Source organism: Rhipicephalus sanguineus, chromosome 2 (assembly GCF_013339695.2).
Source record: "Rhipicephalus sanguineus isolate Rsan-2018 chromosome 2, BIME_Rsan_1.4, whole genome shotgun sequence".
NCBI lineage: Eukaryota > Metazoa > Arthropoda > Arachnida > Ixodida > Ixodidae > Rhipicephalus > Rhipicephalus sanguineus.
Genome location: NC_051177.1, coordinates 106,270,856 through 106,289,549, shown reverse-complemented (window position 1 = coordinate 106,289,549; position 18,694 = coordinate 106,270,856). Strand labels below are relative to the sequence as shown.

Genomic DNA, 18,694 nt, shown 5'->3' with positions numbered 1-18,694 from the left:
GCTTTCCAGAGTTGAGCCCTGGCTTACCTAAAGGAATTTTAGGCATGTAACTATTCATAGGTGTGCACTGCTTTGACATTGCTTCAGTTGTGTCTATTGTTGTATTTTCTGCTGTTATTCCTGTGCCGTGTTATGAAACCGGTAATAAAGAAAAAAAAACCGGCATGGCTCTGTGGTAGAACACTGGGCTCCCACGCAGCGGACCCAGGTTCGAACCTCGTTCCATCCTGGCAATTTTTTCTTATTTCGTTTTTTTTTCTTATTTCGAGCGATAGTGGTTACGGACACCGGCGGCGGCGGCGGACAACTACGGCGCCAAAAACGGCCCTCGTAGTGATCTCATAACAGCTTTTGCTGTAAAAGATCCGCCGCTGGGAATTGAACCCACGACGCTGCGGCCGGGACGGTAAGCGTCCGACGCTAAACCAACTAAGCCAGCATGGCAGATGCTAGATACCTCAAGAACACGCCTTATATCTTTCACACATTCTCTCTCGCACGGTGCTCTCTGTTGGCGGTGTAGGTAGGTGGGGCGGAGCGGGGGGTGGTGCCGCCGTCTGTGAGAGGAGAAAAGACGTAATGCGTCACGATCGACGCTTACTAGCGCTTACTCCGAGATTGCGTGCGATATCGAAGGTCATGGTTAAAGCGTCTCGAAACCAGCGAAGGAAACTGGCCGCGCTGGCGTCGCTGAAGCACCCTAGACGTTCTTTGGCTTTCGCTTCATGTGAGCGTGCGCCGGCTCATCGGAGTAGTGCAGCTTGCACATGCACCAACGGGATTTCTCCGCCACCGACTACTTCGATTGCGAGAGCACCGACAAACAAAACTGCTGCAATAAGTGTTGCAGAAAGGACACGATTTCGACGGGCGAATGTCCTGTCTTGATGGAGCCAGACAGAGGCCAGCGGGACGCACGTGTTTGCGGCTCAAGCTAAGAACCTCTACGAAAAAGGCGTCAACATGGGTGCATCCACGCCAGTCGGTGCTATAGCTGCCAAACACGAATAGATATTGTACAAGCTCTCTTATATCATTACAGAATAAGCACTACTTCTGTGTAGATACGTTTCACTCTCGTGTTATACCGATTCCTATGACGGAGAGATCAGCCATGTCTTTTTTTCTTTTTGTCACTCCTTTTTCCTTCACTGACTCTAAGTAGGCCTTCTTGGTCGAGATTATTTGGTTGGAAAGCATTCTTTCTGGTGCACACGCACTAGCTCTACTGCAGTGTCAAAAACTTCATTTCCATCGCGGATTAACTCGCCTCTTGTGCTGCATTCCGCTTTGTTCTCATTTTCTTCTAATAATTAAGCGCCTTCTATATTCCCGGGAAACTTGTTTTTCGTTTTGCCATGGAAAGACTTTCTTTCGAACAATTAGACCTTGACCCCCCCCCCCCCCCGCCCGGGAAAAAAATCCTGGCTACGTGCCTGCCGGCAGGTGTACTTTTGTGTACTTGTATTATTTGCCCCAAGACAGTATACAACTGGCTCTAGAAAGGCCACTATCCCAGCAGTCGCTGTGGCCGTACTGCGTGTTCCGTGCAGGCTTGACGGTTTTATAACCGCTACGGTATTGACGGAAGATCAAGGAGGCACTCAGCGTTGCTTACCGTGAGTTTGAGCGTCTTGGCGCGTGCCCGGGGCAGCAGCGGATGTGCCTGCGTGCAGCGCCGCAGAGTCGGTGGCGGACCCTTGCCGTTGGACTTGAAGCTAGCGCCGATCTGGTCCTTGTCCTTAGAGCCGGCCGCTACAAGGAAGCCAGCGCCGTCCGGTGCCGAGGCGGTCCATACAACGCGCAGCAGTCGCAGGTAGCAGGCCGAAATCAGCAGTCCTGGCACCACCAGGATATACAGTGTGAGCCATGAGAAGTAGAGCTGACGTTGCCAATGGCGCGTGTAGCCAACGCTGAGACACTCCATGTGTGGTTGGCCTGACACGGTCACCCCTGTTTGCACCTGTAACGAGACATCGGAAAACTTTACGCTGGCCTTTTTGTTTTGTATCATATGTCGATGTTGTACAAGCTGGTACTCAAAATGTCGCCTTTTGTTTTTTTACGTCTTCCTGTTTTAATGTTTAAATGGAAGGTCCTCGCAGCTCTGTTTGAAAGCTCCAGGATTGAGTAACATCTGTAACATGCTGTATTGTTTGTTTTGCCCATGTATCTGTTATGACCTCAGCTTGAGGGGCAGTATTGGAAAAAAACTGCATAAATAAATAACCATTATTTATTAATAATTAATCAATTAATTGACGTTGATTATTAACCATTGACGCAACTTGCCTTTCCGCACAGTGACTCTCGTCTCATTATAAACGTCGACATAACTTCGTACTTTCTGCATGGTCGTCTGAGCAGACTCCACCTAAATTATTCCGCAGAATGAATGGCTTCATAGCCATTTAATTTTTCTTCCAGCCTACGTGCATTATATAGGTTGCCGCTGAGAACAATTTCGTTTCTGCTGGCCCAGCTAATCTTTTTGTTACCGCGAAAAAAAAAAAATAAAACGAATAGAACGTAATATATCTACCTAAGCTTTCCCAAGAAGAGGAATAACACAAAAGCCTCCCAACGACTCGCAAGAAATTTTATACGCGATCTTTGAGTATTGAAGTGTACCGTTCACAAGACCATGTTTAGTGAAATTAAGAAGGCGCTCCACAGGTCTTGTGTTTCAATAACTATCCGAATTTTCAGCGCGCTGGCCTAAGTGAGCTTTTTTGCAGCTAACACTGCAAATTCTTCGTTGACAGCTTTTGTAATATATTGCTTGCAAGCAACACTGACTATGTTGTTATGCTCAGCGCCGCGCGAGAAAAGCCCACTAATCCACGGTTCGCCAATGAGGAGCCAAATTCATGATATTTCAATTGTCTCAATAAAAGAAAAAGTAGTTGTCAGCTAGACTTTAACGTTCGCCGCAGGCAAAAAGGACTGTAAAAAGCCGTTGACGCATACTTTTCGGTGTTCCAGTTAGCGGAGAATTCAAGAAATATTGTTAATAAAAGCCTTTCACTAACTGCACCCTCCAGAGGCAGCTTCTCAACGAAGTAGGTATTACGCCAGTAGTCACATCGAAAACGCTTCACGTTTTAGAAAGCGCGTTAAACCACTACATATGGGTGAGCCTTCTTACGGCTCCTGCAGAGAGCGTTGACATTTAGGCGGCGAATGAATGCTTTTTTTAACCTATTTAGGTCTCAAGTGCTGCGCTAACATGTCAGTTATCACTGTGTCGTTCTAGTTTGAAAGTACAGAAGGTTCAGCTATTTCGTCAGCATTCATTTAAAGAAAGTGCTTTGAGCTGGAGTAGTCTCGCAATCTGTCGGTACCAACGGCACGTGGCGCATTGCGAAAGAACATCGTCATGGTTATAGTAGGTTCAAATGAGACTCCGTTAAAAGGTTCATTGCCTATGTGGCGTGCATGTGGGTTTATCTGCCGGTCGTCACTGAGCAATAACTACTTCAGGCGGCACACGTGCGCTCGTTCGCTATTACGCCCACACTTAAAGCGACATTCTGCAAAAGCGACGTTCTCCAATGCGCCGTTACAAAAAATGTCCTTAAGTAAACATCCACAGGTACTTGTCTGAACACAGCATCTTTAGGTTTTTTTGTTTTGTTTTTGTTTTTCGAAACGAGCCGTGCGCGAGTTAAAGCGCGAATCCGGGTGCCACGTACGACACGTGGCGAAACAACTTGTAGCGCTGAGATGTCGCGTTTTCTAAACGCCCGAAGTGACGATGAAGCGCTGTGGCTGCTTTGTATAGCACTCAGCGCGGCTTATTCCTGGCGCGGGCTTCACTCCGTGTTTTGTTCTTGATGTTCTAGTTTTATCGCGCACTATTCCTTCAAAAGCACATAAGAACTTCCAACTTCCAAGAAGCTCTACTACATTCGAGTGCGTTACTGTTTGTCTTGTCCACCCGCTACGAAGTTACTTTGTGCGTGAGGCGGCCATGTTCACTTCAAGCTATTACTTGCGAATTTTCTGCCTTATCATCCCAGCAACGCAGATGAAAAATAAAGTGAATTCAAATTAATTCCATTCAATTCTCCATGCAGCTTCCCCACGTGCGCAACCCTAAATGTAGTGACACTAGTACGAATGGCTAGACATGAGTTCGCCAAGCTCTCTCCTTCACAAAGCCAGAAGGCATCTTGCAACTCTGCCACGCACATGTTTTTATGTGTATATATATTTAAAACGGTGGAATGCTGGGCTCCTTGGTGAGGATTCATCATAAAAGAATGTGGTAATAAATATGTCTATGATTTATGATAAATGCGTTTGTCTCCTTCTCATTTTCAGCTGCTGAGGTCCTTGTCACGCTTCTCTTGGGAATGGTTAAGACCTTTGCTTTAGGAGCGCTCAAATGTGCACCCGGTTGTTTGTATAATCAATAACTATCCACCTTCGATACTGACTGCCCCTAATTTTCTTTGTGGCAAATTTAATTTATAAAAATTCCAAGATGTCAGCGCATTGCTCCTGTTTGTAATTCTATTTGTCTTATTTTTTATACGTTCCCTCAAAGCTGTTCTTACTTTCTATTCCTGCTACCATATTCTTTCTCTCTGCCCTACGTTAATTCTGGGAGTTTATACAATATAGTCTCGCTATTTCTTTTCATTCATTGTTATTATCTCTCACATTTACATTGTGTGCCTTGAGCTTGAGTTTAAAGAAGAGTAGACTGGCGTGCCACTCCTTCGACCGCACCTGGATGTCATAATTAAACTTGGTGATATATATAATGGTAATGCCGCTAGACGGACGTGGCAGAGAATGAAAAATTGGGGGACCCTTAAGCTTCGCCTTGAAGAGTTCAACGCGATAGCGAAATCCGGCCCCTAGTGCGCACTTCAATCACTAAGTGCATACTTAATAATGTGTGTTGTTGAACACACACACACACACACACACACACACACACACACACACACACACACACACACACACACACACACACACACACACACACACACACACACACACACACACACACACACACACACACACACACACACACACACACACACACACACGCACGCACGCACGCACGCATCTATAGTAATGGCACAGGTTTTCGATCTAAAACACTTCCTGTGCTAGAACGGCGGAACCATGTAGGCTCTGCTGTAGTCGCATGGCCGCCTGGATCATCGGCGCGCGCACACCGCCGCGCGCGCCGGTGATCTAAAATATATACATATATGTGTACATTATAAAGGTCCTTCACCGCATTTAAGAACACTGCCAGGCGGGCAGCCTGGTCACGAGCTCAGAGTGCTCCGCGGCGACACTTCGTTCTCATCGTCTTTGCTGGCTCGTCCAAACGCTAATATGTCATAATATATACTTATATAATGCCCCGCGCGTTTCTTTTTTGCGCCTATATATTGCCACGCACCCGTTGCAATATATAGGCTCATTTTTTTAAGATTGTGTGTCGTACATCACCTATAGCTAAAATAAAGCACAATTCCGTGCCGTGTGAGGGGGATATTTTCAGGGGATTTTTGTTCTGTTATTACAAAGATAATGAAAATATGCCTCGCACGTCGCCCACGCGCTATATCTGGTGTGCTTTTTTTAATTGAAATGTATTTAAAGAGAGATTGGTGCCCATGCGTGGCGCCGGCTACTCCTCTGTTCTTGCAGAGTAGTTTACATCGTAATGTAAAAAACGAACACAAAGCTATGCAAAGGCACACTCACCATTCATAGTACAGTTCTTTAATACAAAAATGTGTCCCCACAACGCAAAAAATGACCATACACCCGTATTCATGCAAGTGAAATGTCCACACATAACATAATTGTTAGCTAATATGTTGTCATAACCGATCACAAGTCAGGTGGGAATTGTCTCTTTAGCGCCGCACTTGAACTGCAACAGTTGTGTTTTCACACAGAATTCTCTGCTAAAGCTACAAAACGAGAACCGTGTAGCGAAGCGTAACGATTGATAGTAACGCGAACAAAATTTTTATCAGATTTAGCATCATTGTGATATTTCTAATTACTCCAAAAATTGTACTACTACTGCATGCGCAGCAATGTTTTCAAATTTCCCTCTAGGCCATGGGCCCAACATTTTTGACATTGATGGGGGCCGTTTTTCCAAACAATTTAGTTGCTGGAAAAAGTTTCTTTCGAAGAACATGATACATTTTACAGCGCCGAAAAAGGACCTCTGTGTATTTTTCAGCTTCTCCACATGGGCATGTAGCACTGTCAGATTTTCTTATTCTCTACAGGAAGGTCTTTGTATGGGCCGTGCCTATCCAAAGCCTATTACATTTGGATAAGCACACATGCTTCCATTAAGGTTATAAAAACGTTACGTTAATGCTGCTTTGAAAGCTTAGCAATTATGTGGTGTGAATAATAAAGTTAACTTGGAGCATTGCGTTTAGCTGCTCGCTTGCCGGCGTGTTCGGAGAATTTATTGATTAGTTAAGTTCGACGCTCGCATAATAGTGATAAATTACTGTGCTGAAATGCCAGGGATTTTCATTTACTCGTGATGAGGTCGTTAAGTTCTGGTTTAATTGCCTTTGAAATATGATGTGTCATATCAGTATGCGAGAAGGACAGAAGTCTTCCTGCCCTATTCGACTGATTTGAGCCTTCTCTGGATGTCTGTGTGTAAAGGGAACACAGCCCTGATATGAAATTCACAGAATACATGCTAAATTTCTGCGAAAGAGTAAGAAATGACTTACAAAGCAACCAATACTGACCTGACTCAAGTGGGAATCTCCTGACGCTGCCAGCTCATGAATGCTGTTAGCAGCAATGATTTAAAGGAATAAACAAGCCATTCGAGTATAAGGCATCTTTTCTTCGCAGTCTGAAATGCAGCCATGGCTGTTCGCAGCGGAGCTGATATATGTCCGCGGCGCTTACTAATAAATGTCTGCGTTAAAAGGACGCGCTCACAAAGCCGCCTTGGATATCATTATTACATTCAAGGATAACTGTGGGTAGCCCGTTATAGAATTTGGCTGACGGAATAACTCGTTCACTATATTCAAATAAGAACGCACGATGTTCGTTTCTTTTCAACCCCAGTCTTCCTTCTCGGCTCAAATGCCCACCATCCTGTGGGACACGCTGCACTTGTAACCCCGTATGTGTCGTTCGTTCACCGCAACCTTTCACGAACAGATAAAGTTTGACAGAGCGTAGGCTTGGGCACGTTCGTGATCCATTTCACTGTCTTTGCCCACTCGTTAACAAACAAAGGACGGAAGCGCCGTGTCCGTGTTGTTCTTCCGTCCTCTGTTTGTTAACAAGTGTGCTAAAAAAGTTTGTTTCTGGATGTTTTCTCACGTGAGAGCTGCTGCTCTCACGTGCGATTAGGAACCTGCAAACCACCACCCTACAACGGCAACCAAATGCCAAGCACCTTTGTCTGAGTCCGACATCCATTGCCTTTTGTAGCTGTCTCCTGGTGCTATGATTGATGGAAAATGGTGCTCAATTACTTGTAAAACTAAATGTTCCAAGTGACTTTGCCTACCCCCTACATAACAGACCATTTGGCTTACTCATTGCTACTGCACCTTTATGAGTAAAGGCTTGAAACAGCTTTGTCCATGTCAGTCTAAATTTTTTTAACCATGTGTATTTGAGCGAATTCCTCGTATATTAACATAAAAAAAAACTTTTCAGTCTATTTGATTGACGCGCTGCGCGTGGTCAACGTAGAGTCGCACATATCCTTCTGTCTTTTGAGTAATCATTAAATGAAGGCATTTGGTCTTTCTTTAAATGGAGGAGTGAGCTTATGTTGGAAAAGACCAATGGCACATTTGTGTGCAGCAAAACGTATTGATTTTGAAAATGTGTTCTGTACGTGATTAAGTGCTAAAAGGAAATGCGGGAAAGGGAGAGAAAACGTGTGACATTAGTAGAACTGACCGCCAGTTTTCGTTTTCATGGAATAGAAGGCGGCGAGGATAAAGCTTTTGCGCTCAACTGTAAGTCTAAATTTTTCCATTAAAATGATGATTTTTGAGCATTAACACTTTGAGACGCATTGTACACAATTGTGCGCATCACTTGTTTTTGCTAGGTGCCTTGATTAGTGGCTAAGGAAGAGCAAGATGCACCGAGGTTTGGCTGAATTGAACCTCCCGTGCAATAAATGTGTCATTATTTAACTCCATTTTGCAGTTTACTGCTGCGTACGATCGCTTTGCTGAATGCACTACCATCTTCGGCGAGTCATTCGTCGTGCCGCTTTCCACGAGCCAAATAAGTACAATCTCTCTTTGCTCGAAATGAACATAAACGAAAACAAATTTGCACTCTATTTCTAGACTGAGATTTCAATCAAATGTCTGCAAAAACGGAACATCAATAATTTCAGGATCAATACATATTTAATTACAGTTTAACTCAGATTACTTAGTGTAGAACCCGTAAATAATTATATTATGACAATATTTTTGCTGCAATAGGATATAGAGTGCTCTGCAGTAATGTTGTGTAAATCTTATGAATTTTAAGACAGTTTTTCATAGGTACCGTCTGAAATGGTTAGACATATGGCGTTTTTCACAATGAACATTGCGGAGGCATTAAGCGCCAAAGAAACACGGACGGACGCCCCTGTCTATGGCAAAAAGAAAACCAAAATGCTGCGGATGCAAATGCAATTCCACAGTGAGACGGGTAATATCTCGAAAAAGGCAACCTTTTTAAAGCACATTCTCTTTTCTCACCGCAACTATACCTTAGATTGCGAAAAGAAAAAGTATAAGCGTTTCGCGCACTGACTTTTCCTCAGCACATAGCATTATAAAAGAAAAACTGTACATATTTGTTTCGGCTGACTGAATTTGAAGTGTCAGACTAAATAGATGCGACAGAAATGTCACACATCAAAGTGGGAACAACACTGACATGTTTTAATCAACAGAAAATTCACATTTCTGAAGCGCATTGCATATAGTCTTAATCTCCAGCAAGTGCATAGTATAGCTGTTAAAATATATCTTTCTTTGACAAATAAGTATTTTGGCATATTTTAAATACTGAACCTATTGCGAGCTGCTTCGTGGATCCACATTATTGGTGATTCAGTAACGAACGACAATATTATTATAGAGTATGCTAATCGTTCAGTAATAAGGTCCAATTGCGCTATATCTGGTGGCGTGGTATTGAGTAATTATTTACACTATATCGGAAATTGTACTCGCTTATTGATTTGCGGTTCTCATTTGATCCACATTTATTATTCTGTTATGTTGAGCTTTATCTTTCAGGACGACGTGAATACATTTGTGTCCGACGTTTCCTTCACATTCGTTCAATTCAGTAGCTTTATACAAGCCCGCCAGAGTCCCGAACTTTCTGAACGTGAGAGAGTCCGCTTCCACCTATCACCGAGAGAGAGCTCACCTCGACAAAGATGAAGAGCTGTGGAATGGCGAAGATGAAGGCGAGGACCCAGGATGTGGCCAGCATGGCCTTCGCGCGGCGCAGTCCCGACCGCGACTCGAGCGGTCGACAGATGGCCGCGTACCTGTCGTAGCTCATCGATGCCAGGATGAAGGTCGTCGAGGCGAGGGTGACCATTTGCACGTACACCACCAGTTTGCAGCCCAAGGGACCCAGAACCCAACTTCCGGACACCTGCGACATGCGATGAGAACGAAATACTTTAGTGCAAGCAATAGAAAATATTGCGACAATGTGGCACGAAACCTCACAGCGTCCCTTCTGCATTGCCTAAGACTGCTCGAAGGCGAAAGCCATCTTTTTTAGATGCGAAGCATCTTATGGCGGAGTTCAAACCGGTGGCGGTGGTGTGTGGCGTGACCACCCGTACTGCGCATGCGCAGAACCTCTCCACACACCTCCTCTCCACTCACCTCCCCCTCCTCTCCACTCCCACTCCCCCTCTCCACTCCCCTTATGAAACGCGGGTTCGACATGCCGAAACGCTGCTTCGCGTCGCCTCAAGGTCCCCTTTAGAGGGAGATGGTGTGATTTCTTCTTCTCAGTTGATGTATTAATCAACAAATTATCAACAATCTAGTGTACTATAAGCCCCTACTATGGGATAGCAGGAAGCTGTCCGTGATGAGGAGTTTACCAAAGATAATGATGGGATCACAATGAACGTGTACTGGTCCACTCGATTAAGGTAACATTTTCCAAACCTCTAGCAAAGAGCCGTTTTGATGGTAGTTTGTAGAGTGTAGCACTGATTGCACGTTGTCATAATCGTATATTGACAAGATTCTATTGTTATACTCTCCTTCAGTTTCCGGCTTTTATTCTGGAAGTTTAGATAAACGATGTCGACCTTGTAATGCACCCCCTCTCCTCCTTTCGTAATGCCATTACGGCATTGCAGAAACTTTGTAAATAAAGTTACAAAAGTAAAGGGAAACATAGCATTTACGGTAAGAGGTCTAAGCTAAACCACGAAGTGCATGGGCGATATTTGAAAACAAATGGACGAGATGATAAGAGTAAGAAAAGCATTCGTTACGTACTGTATTCGAGTTCACAATATCACGTTGTAGTGAAACACGTGAAAATGGAAAGCAGATATTGTCGTAAAAGGGCTTTTAAAAGTTCCAGAGCGCCACATCCGAAATATATAACCTCGTGCAGGACAAACCGAATTGGTTCCAAAAATATCAGGCTAATCTTTTTTTTTTCTTTTTGCCGCAGTCACTCTCAGAGCCCTCATCAACTTTCTCAACCAGACAGGTATTTCTCTCGAAATGTTTGGCTTCAAGAATGTGTATGTGTATGCGAAACGTAATTGATCGCCCCTTGAATGATCAAGAAAACAGTTACAGTGATGTTTAACTCCGTGAATGAGTGCGACGCGCAATCGAATGGGTGTTTTCACCTTGTCCATTGCCCGTAGGACGAACCTTTACGTTAATCGGGGTGGTTTTGACGCACTCCACGATGATTTGACAGCTGGGGCATTTAGGCTTGCGTGTAATAGGATTAAACCCGCTACCCCTTGACCCCCGTATTGGTAAATCAAATATTTGGGTTAATCGGATGAGATGTGTTCGTGTCTGCTTGTGCAACGTGGCAGCGTCCAAAGTTAATGTAATTATTAAGCGAATCCGCCTATCCCCGTTGTTGTTCTTGGCTCACAAGCTCCTCTTTGGCGACGGTTCGTCGCTTCGTCTTTCTCATTTTTCGCTTTGCCTCTAGATGGCGCTTCTAATGTGGACCCATTCCACGACTGCGATTTGAAAAATGGGGCATCCCCGCTTGCGCGTGAAACAGTTAGAAGACGTGTTTATAGTGAATGTCGTGAATTACTCAAAGCAATCATCTTCGTAGCTAATGTGTCCACGTAAGCTCTCCCCAGCTAGTGCATAAGCGTTAGGAGGTGTGAAAAACCTTGTTCAAGCGTTCGTCCCACTGCTCTTCGGCGGTTTCGAACCTTCACAAGGACACCGAGTCAGAATTCTCAAGGTCATCAGCTCCTATTGCACCGAGAGGCTCGCTTTTACAGGCAATGCCTTTTTCTTTCGCTCCAAGGCATTACGAACCAAATGGAGGCAGGAAGTTGGGAGAGCACCGCGAAATTGCTAATGCTGCCACAACATTTTGTTCGAGGCTGATGTTGACAGAATGACGAGCTCCGGTGCCAAAAAAAAGTGTTTGCGGAACAGGAACACCATCCTTCCTTTGGGTCAAGTAAGCGCTGCTGTCCATGTCCTTTTTTAACACGAAAGTGTTTTATGCCGGGGTCCACCAAGATTTTCATGACGCACTTCCGTCACGGAAATACGTCAGCAAAATGACCGCCATCAAATGGCAAAGAAAAAACGCCAGGCCTGCGCTGAAACCGCAGCACAGTCACAGCGAAAGCTGGAAGAGCGGCGTTTCTAGAGCCCGTTGTAAGCTCTCTTGGGGCTACAATACAACTAGACTAGAAAGGTACCCACTACGCCATAAATCACAATTTTTGTGAAGTTGGGAAGCACCTACTAAGCCATTATTTGTCATTCTGCGGAGAAGCGAGGCACCAGCTACACGTCTGTAAGGCATTATGTGCACTTTGTTGACGCGACGACTGATAACGATGAAGAATTATGGCTCAGCCATTTGTAATGGGTTGGAAGCTTTAAACGGCCCACCAGTTATGTAATTTGCATTGGGTGACGCCCGCTCGCTATTTCCCTCTCCCGTCATGCTGTATAACATACGTTGACGTGGGAGAGAGACGGGGGGGGGGGGGGCGAATAACTTTACTGAGACCCCGAGGAAATGGATCATGCGCTCATGGGCTTCCTTGCCAACCAATCCAAGTGCACTTGCGAGGAACCCACTACGCTATAAAGCATTGTAATTTTACTGAGACCCCGAGGAAATGGATCTGCGCTTATAGGCTTTCTTGGCAACCAATACAAGTGCACTTGCGAGGAACCCACTACGCTCTAAATCATTCTAATTTTTTAGATGTGGGGCAGCAGGCACTGTGCCATTTTTCGTCATTTTACGGAGATCCGTGGTACCTGCTAAACGCATGTAAGTCATTATGCGCACTTTGTTGATGCTGTGCCTGATGACGACGAAGAATTATGGCAGAGATCTTTGTAATGGGTTGGAAGCATTTCACAACCTACTCGTTGCGCAATTCGCATTGCGTGACGCCTCGTTACAGAATTCGCGTTGTGCGACGCTTGGTGCTTATTTTACTCTTCTACCACGCTATATTGCATATGCTAATGTGGTTCCTTCCCGACATGAAGCCTGTATAGGACCTTTTTCCAAAGCAGTCTCAAGCACCGGCATGGCTCAGAGGTTGAATACTGGGCTCCCACGCAGAGGGCCCAGGTTCGAGCCTCGTTCCATCCTGGAATTTTTTTCTTATTTCGTTTTTTTTTCTTATTTCGATCGATACTGGTTACGGACACCGGCGGCGGCGGCGGCGGCGGACAGCTACGGCGCCAAAAACGGCCGGTGAAATGATCTCATAACAGCTTTCGCTGTAAAAAAAAAAGCTATAAGAAAAAGTTCCGCCAACAGGGGTCGAACCCATGACCTGTCGGTCCGCGACGATGGCTGGCGGGCGTTTCGCCTCTTGAGTTACCGCCAAACACATAGCGGAGGCTACATGAACGCGCCTTCTATCTTTCACACTTTTCTCTCGCAGTGCTCTTGCATGGTTGGATGGATGGATGCTATGAGCGTCCCCTTTATAAGGGGGTGGTGACATGTGTGCCACCAGGCTCCAAAAACAAAACAAGAAAAACGCGCGATTGCTGCGACCGTCCCATTCGGCGCGTTTCCAATAGAAGTGTAATTTCGTTTAACACACCGCGAGGTGGTTGCTTTAGCGCAAGCCTCGCTTATAGCACGGCCGCTAATTTAGCGGCCGTGCATCCATATCGAAAAATAGCTCTCAGACGCTTGCCTGGCTGTCGCACCGCGTTCCCGGCTCGGCCTGTTATAATTAACTGCCAGGCCAGAGGGAAGACACAACGCGCGTAGCGTTTCTCTTTGCGTTTCACGACGCGTTGGAGGAGTGCATCTTGAGTATCAGTGTTTATTATGTGCTTCTTGATCCCATATTTGCGCGGGATTCAACATATGCGATGTCCACGTATATGTTAAGAACTTCAGCTACCGCAAGGATTAAATCATGATCATGGGCCTTAGTCGTCGGTACGGAGATATGCCACTAGACGTCAACGTGAGTGCGTGTACATCAAGCGGTGCTACAACAACAATAGACATTATACAAGCTCTGATATACCAATGAACTAAAGCAATCGACTACATCTATGACGACACGTTTCACTTTCGTGTTATACCGATTCCTATGATAGAGGAATCAACCATCTTTATTTTACTAGTCCTCTCTCTTTTACGTCTGTTCTGTTCTGTTCTGTTCTGTTCTGTTCTAACTGTTTTGCTGTGGAGAGGTTGAGGTCCATATTGCCTCGGCTACTCCATATCACGAAGTTATGCAGCGAAAAAAAAGAATAATACTAAAAGGTACCTAAACATAAACAATCCGCACACTGAAATCACTTCAAATATCATACCAAGACACAGTTTGCTTGCAGCAGTTCACACTAGTCGTTTTGATTACTGGTTCAAAGTTACGTTGAGTTCTTCAACACATCTTGAAAGATATCTCGAAGGCCGAATGCAGAGTAAAGTATCATTATTAATGAAAATCTAGGGTGGGTGCCCCAGAGTGTCTACCAATTGTTGCCACGTGAACGTTGGTGTTAGCATTGTCTAAGTTGAAGAAATGCTCTGTAACATCGCTCAGTACTCAGACTTCCTGGGCACTTTACCTTATCTTATCGAAGAAGATGAACGATGCCCTGTGCGGCTTTGCAAGACACCCTTATGAAAATGAACTTTGCGAGTCTAATGTGCAACTAATGCACACCTAATGTGTCATTAGATTGACATTAGACCTGCTAAGCCTGATGTCCTTTAGCATCACGTGTGCATCAGACACTCAAATGACAATATGCACCAGGATTTCTGATGACAGAAGTAAGCAGATTTTCCATTGCGTATCCTAATGTGAAAGCACATTACAGCTAAGAAATATATATTAAGCGTTCATCACCACTAAAAATTCTATATCCTAATACTAATCGTAACAAGTGCGAGGATTTTACGTCCCAAAACCACGATACGACAGTGGCGTAGCCAGGGGGTGGCACATCGGGCCCGTGCCCCAACCACCCTCCCCCTCCCCACCCCTCGAAATTTTTTTGTCATGGCATACAGAGCCCAAAATGACATTCGACCACATCTGCCTGCCCGGCGCCCACTTCAGATCAAGGAAGTGCACCTCCCCCCCCCCCCCCAAAAAAAAAAAACACAATTTCTGCCTACGCCCCTGCGATACGATTATGAGGCACGCCGTAGTGGAAGGCTCCGAAAATTTCGACCACTTGGGATTCTTTAACATGCACCTAAATCTAATTCAATTTCTTACAGATCTCAACATTCACGTTTTGTCTTTGAGAAATCTCAAACGCCAAACAGTTTGTATTGCAATAAATATTTCAATCATGTTTCAGTAGGAGATGTAACATTGAGCACTAGTAAGCACTATAAATAATAATAATAATAATAATAATAATAATAATAATAATAATAATAACAATAATGCTGGGATATTCCGTGCCAGAAGCACGATGGGGAGACATGCTCTCTTGGGGCATTCCGGATTAATTTCGACCACCTTGGGCGGATAAAACTTCAATATATATATATTGAAGTTTTATCCGCCGGATATATTGAAGCGTTTACTAATTAACTAATTTTCATAGTGCCGCTCGCGTGCGGTGAAGCGATACCCCGAACAGTTACACAGAAGTGTCGGTTTTCCATGTGCCCGGAGGATGGGGGGTTGGATTAATACAACTACAGTGCACTGTAATAGAACTGCGGACACTGAGGGAAGCACGAGAGATGAATCAGTCGTATCGTTGCAGTCGGAATTTGGAAGTGTATCATCAGCTACACGTTTTCAACAAAAATATGCCTGGGAGCAGTGGCTACCAACGTAGCCTCCCCCACCCCCCACCCCATTCTTCATTCCCCGTCGGCAAGTTCCGGCGAGCGGAGTACAGGAGGGGGGGGGGCACCCATGTCTTTCATCCCGCAGCTGACGCTTCTGCTTGCTGTGGGTGGTAGTAGTGGTTTGAAGAGGAAAAGGCGCCTAATTTCTGCAGCCCGGTCGGGAGCACGGCGCAGCGCCGCGGAGAAAATAGAAGAATGGGCACCTGGTCAGATACACCCTTTCTGTTTTATTGTGCAGGAATGCATGCTATTCATACCTATCTACACACGGGCAAAGCCTCCAACCCTGAAACAAATCTGTGTTCGGCGCTTGTAGTACGCAAAAGCATTGCCTTTGAGATCTGTACTAGGGTGGTTAGAATCCAGCCACCCTACGTGTAGCTTGCAGGGACTCCGTGATAACCGTCGCCTCGGGGGTGAGCAAAATTTTCTCTAATTTGCCAAGAACAAAAAGTATAGTTTGAGAACTAAATACAAGCAGTGATCAAATAGTGCAGACGCACCTAAACTTGTGTGCAAAGCTATAAATACATGTAATTTGCAATACAAAAATTTCCTGTATGATAACACGACACTGCTGCCACCAATATTTTCTTTTTAGTCGAGCCTGTTAGTCAGCAGTTGCAACAGGCCTCGTCGTACTACAGGTGCTTCCCGCGAGCACATGTGCTTCGCAGTGACATATTTACCGTGTTGATAGATATTGTGTGCGTTTATTGTGTGCTTATCGTACTTGACATTCGTCGACTGGATATTTTGCGCGTTTCCGAACGTCTTCCCGCATTGATCAAGTGGGGGGATGATGCATCATCGTTCGTCGCCACTCAGAACAGCCTCATCAGATGCGCAGCTTTGTCTCCGCGCTCAAAAGTGCTTTCTTGCTTCGTTTATCGATTACTCACGTTAATCGCGTGATTCAATATCGAGTGTACCTCCAAAGACAATCCACTTCTCAGTGTTGTGACAGGCGGCGACCGCGGTTGTACAGGAGCGGAAGCGTGAGCCTTTTGACGAGCGACTGTGAAGAATGCAAAGCCAGTGCCAAACTTCGGTATGTTGAAAAAAGTCGCTGAACTAAGTAACTTGGTTATTCATTGCGTGAGGACTGTTACGCAGGAACCGATAGCACGGGCGGCGTGTTGGCACAACGAGGATGATGAACGAGAGACCCGATATGCAGGTATGTTTGGTGCTTTGAGCGCACTTGTATCTACATCACCGTAAAAGCCGGTCGCCGATTGCGTTGATTACATGTTTGAAGGATGCGCGTTGCGGCTACGCGATCCTATCCTTCGATCATGCAAGCCTCGTGTCGTTGCGCTGTTATTCCTTGGATGTTTACTGTACGAGATCATCGCGTGGGAGTATTTTACAATCCCTTGTCGCCGTGAAGAAGTGTCTGCCTTTAAACATACGGGTCGTCCCTTAGCGTTTTCACGGTGGTGATACGCGAGGAGTTGACCAAACTCGGTAATAATGCGCAAAAGTGTCACAACACTGCGCACGTAGATAGAAAAACACACAGCCCTGTCACGCACACGCAATGATGGGTATGTTTTTGTGGTTGCGTTCCCGAGTCTTTTTGTCAGAAATCCATGTAATTGCTCCGTGGTTAGGATTTCAACGTAGCTGCATCATAAATGTTTTAAGGGAGCTCGCTTGAAGTAAATGTATTTGAGTGAATTACGTTATGTACTGGTACTAAGTGTACACTCCAACAACTGCGTGCTTAATTTGAAGAAGCACATGTTTATATGAAATAATGTTATTAGAAGAATATGTCAATTCGATTAAGTTAAGCTAACTCATGCCACTCTTTGGTGCAGTATTTGTGTTTGAGAAAAGTGCGTGAACTTCTTTTCTGCCATTATATATTTTTTCTTTGCTGCTTGAAGCACACCAGCTTCTCTATCACGAATAATTTAGACTGTGCTCATGTTGTGAGAATGTTGCTTGATTGTGGGTTGCTTTAAGTCGTTGTATTTTCACGCTTTCTTTTTTACATCAGCATGGTACCGATATTGCCCTCTTACTTGTATGAGGACGCATAACCAAGGTGTAGTATTCAGTGATTTAGTATTTATTTAGCTTTGTAAGGTCATGAATTAAAAGAAAAAGATCTAAATTCTTGTATATTCATATGTTTCCAGAAGTTCTTAGAAAGTTGCAGAATGTTATTGCTTTTGTGAAGGGCTTACATAACTAAAAAAAATCAGATAGCTCAAGTGAACAAGACAAGCTAAATGTGAATTTGCTTTAGAGTACCAAAAATGTGTTTCCTAAATTGACGCAATACATATGTACGGCTCGTTCCCGCCTTGCACCATGTGCTCATGCACCACGCACTCTTTGCAAATGTTTTTGTCATGTGGATCACCCATATGCATGTTCTAGATCGTGCTTATTACGTAGATGTGTGAATGTTGGACATGCAGTGCCACTCTTTCGATAGTCTGCAAGAAGTGGCTAGTCCACTAATACCTGTTCTGATTTTGCCCTGATCCCTTCACTCAAGGATCAACTTTGTTAATGCATTGATATACACTTGCCTGAAGACATGTTTGGTACTTGCTATCTGTGTGTGGTAGGGTTTGTTTTGTGTGAAAATAATCTTTTGTGGTATCTGCCATGTATGTATCAGCGAACGCAGCTGTTCACGGCACCGACACAGAGGACAGATTGCAGTGCAAGATAGGAGCGGTCTTCCTGCAAGACCAGACAAGCCATATTGAGCGGTAGGAATCTCTTTTCATCACTACAATGGAACAGTTTTGACACGTAGCACATATCGAGATATAGCATATACTGGCCCTTAGCTTAGGTGTGGGAAACCTATCTCCTGCACTTTAGTGCAGTGCATATTGTTTAGTTTGTATCCGTTGAACATGGAACATAGAATAGTTTGTATTATTTAGTTTGTAATCCTTGAACATGGAATGACGCCAGAGCCAACGTTTTGACACTTGAAGTTGTCTTCATAAAGAGAGCAACTGGTGCTTCTTGACGTTGCTGTCTTGACGAAGGCAAGTCTACTTGTTGAAAAGTGGGCTGCAGCGACATTACCTCTTTGAGGACTTTTGTCTTCAAGCGCCTCATCTTCCACCGAACGTCGTTT

General features: G+C 44.7%; 1 protein-coding gene across 1 annotated transcript in view; it reads right to left on the bottom strand.

Annotated features, from left to right (window-relative positions):
- LOC119381789 (cardioacceleratory peptide receptor-like) overlaps positions 1–10,912 on the bottom strand; it is a 431,380-nt gene extending 420,468 nt beyond the window's left edge. The window contains exons 1-3 of the mRNA XM_049412898.1: positions 10,904–10,912; positions 9,436–9,669; positions 1,619–1,963 (exon numbers count right to left, since the gene is read on the bottom strand). Coding sequence (XP_049268855.1) covers positions 1,619–1,963; positions 9,436–9,669; positions 10,904–10,912 — 588 coding nt within the window. The remainder of the gene's footprint in view (positions 1–1,618; positions 1,964–9,435; positions 9,670–10,903) is intronic.
- Between the last annotated feature and the right edge of the window lie 7,782 nt (positions 10,913–18,694).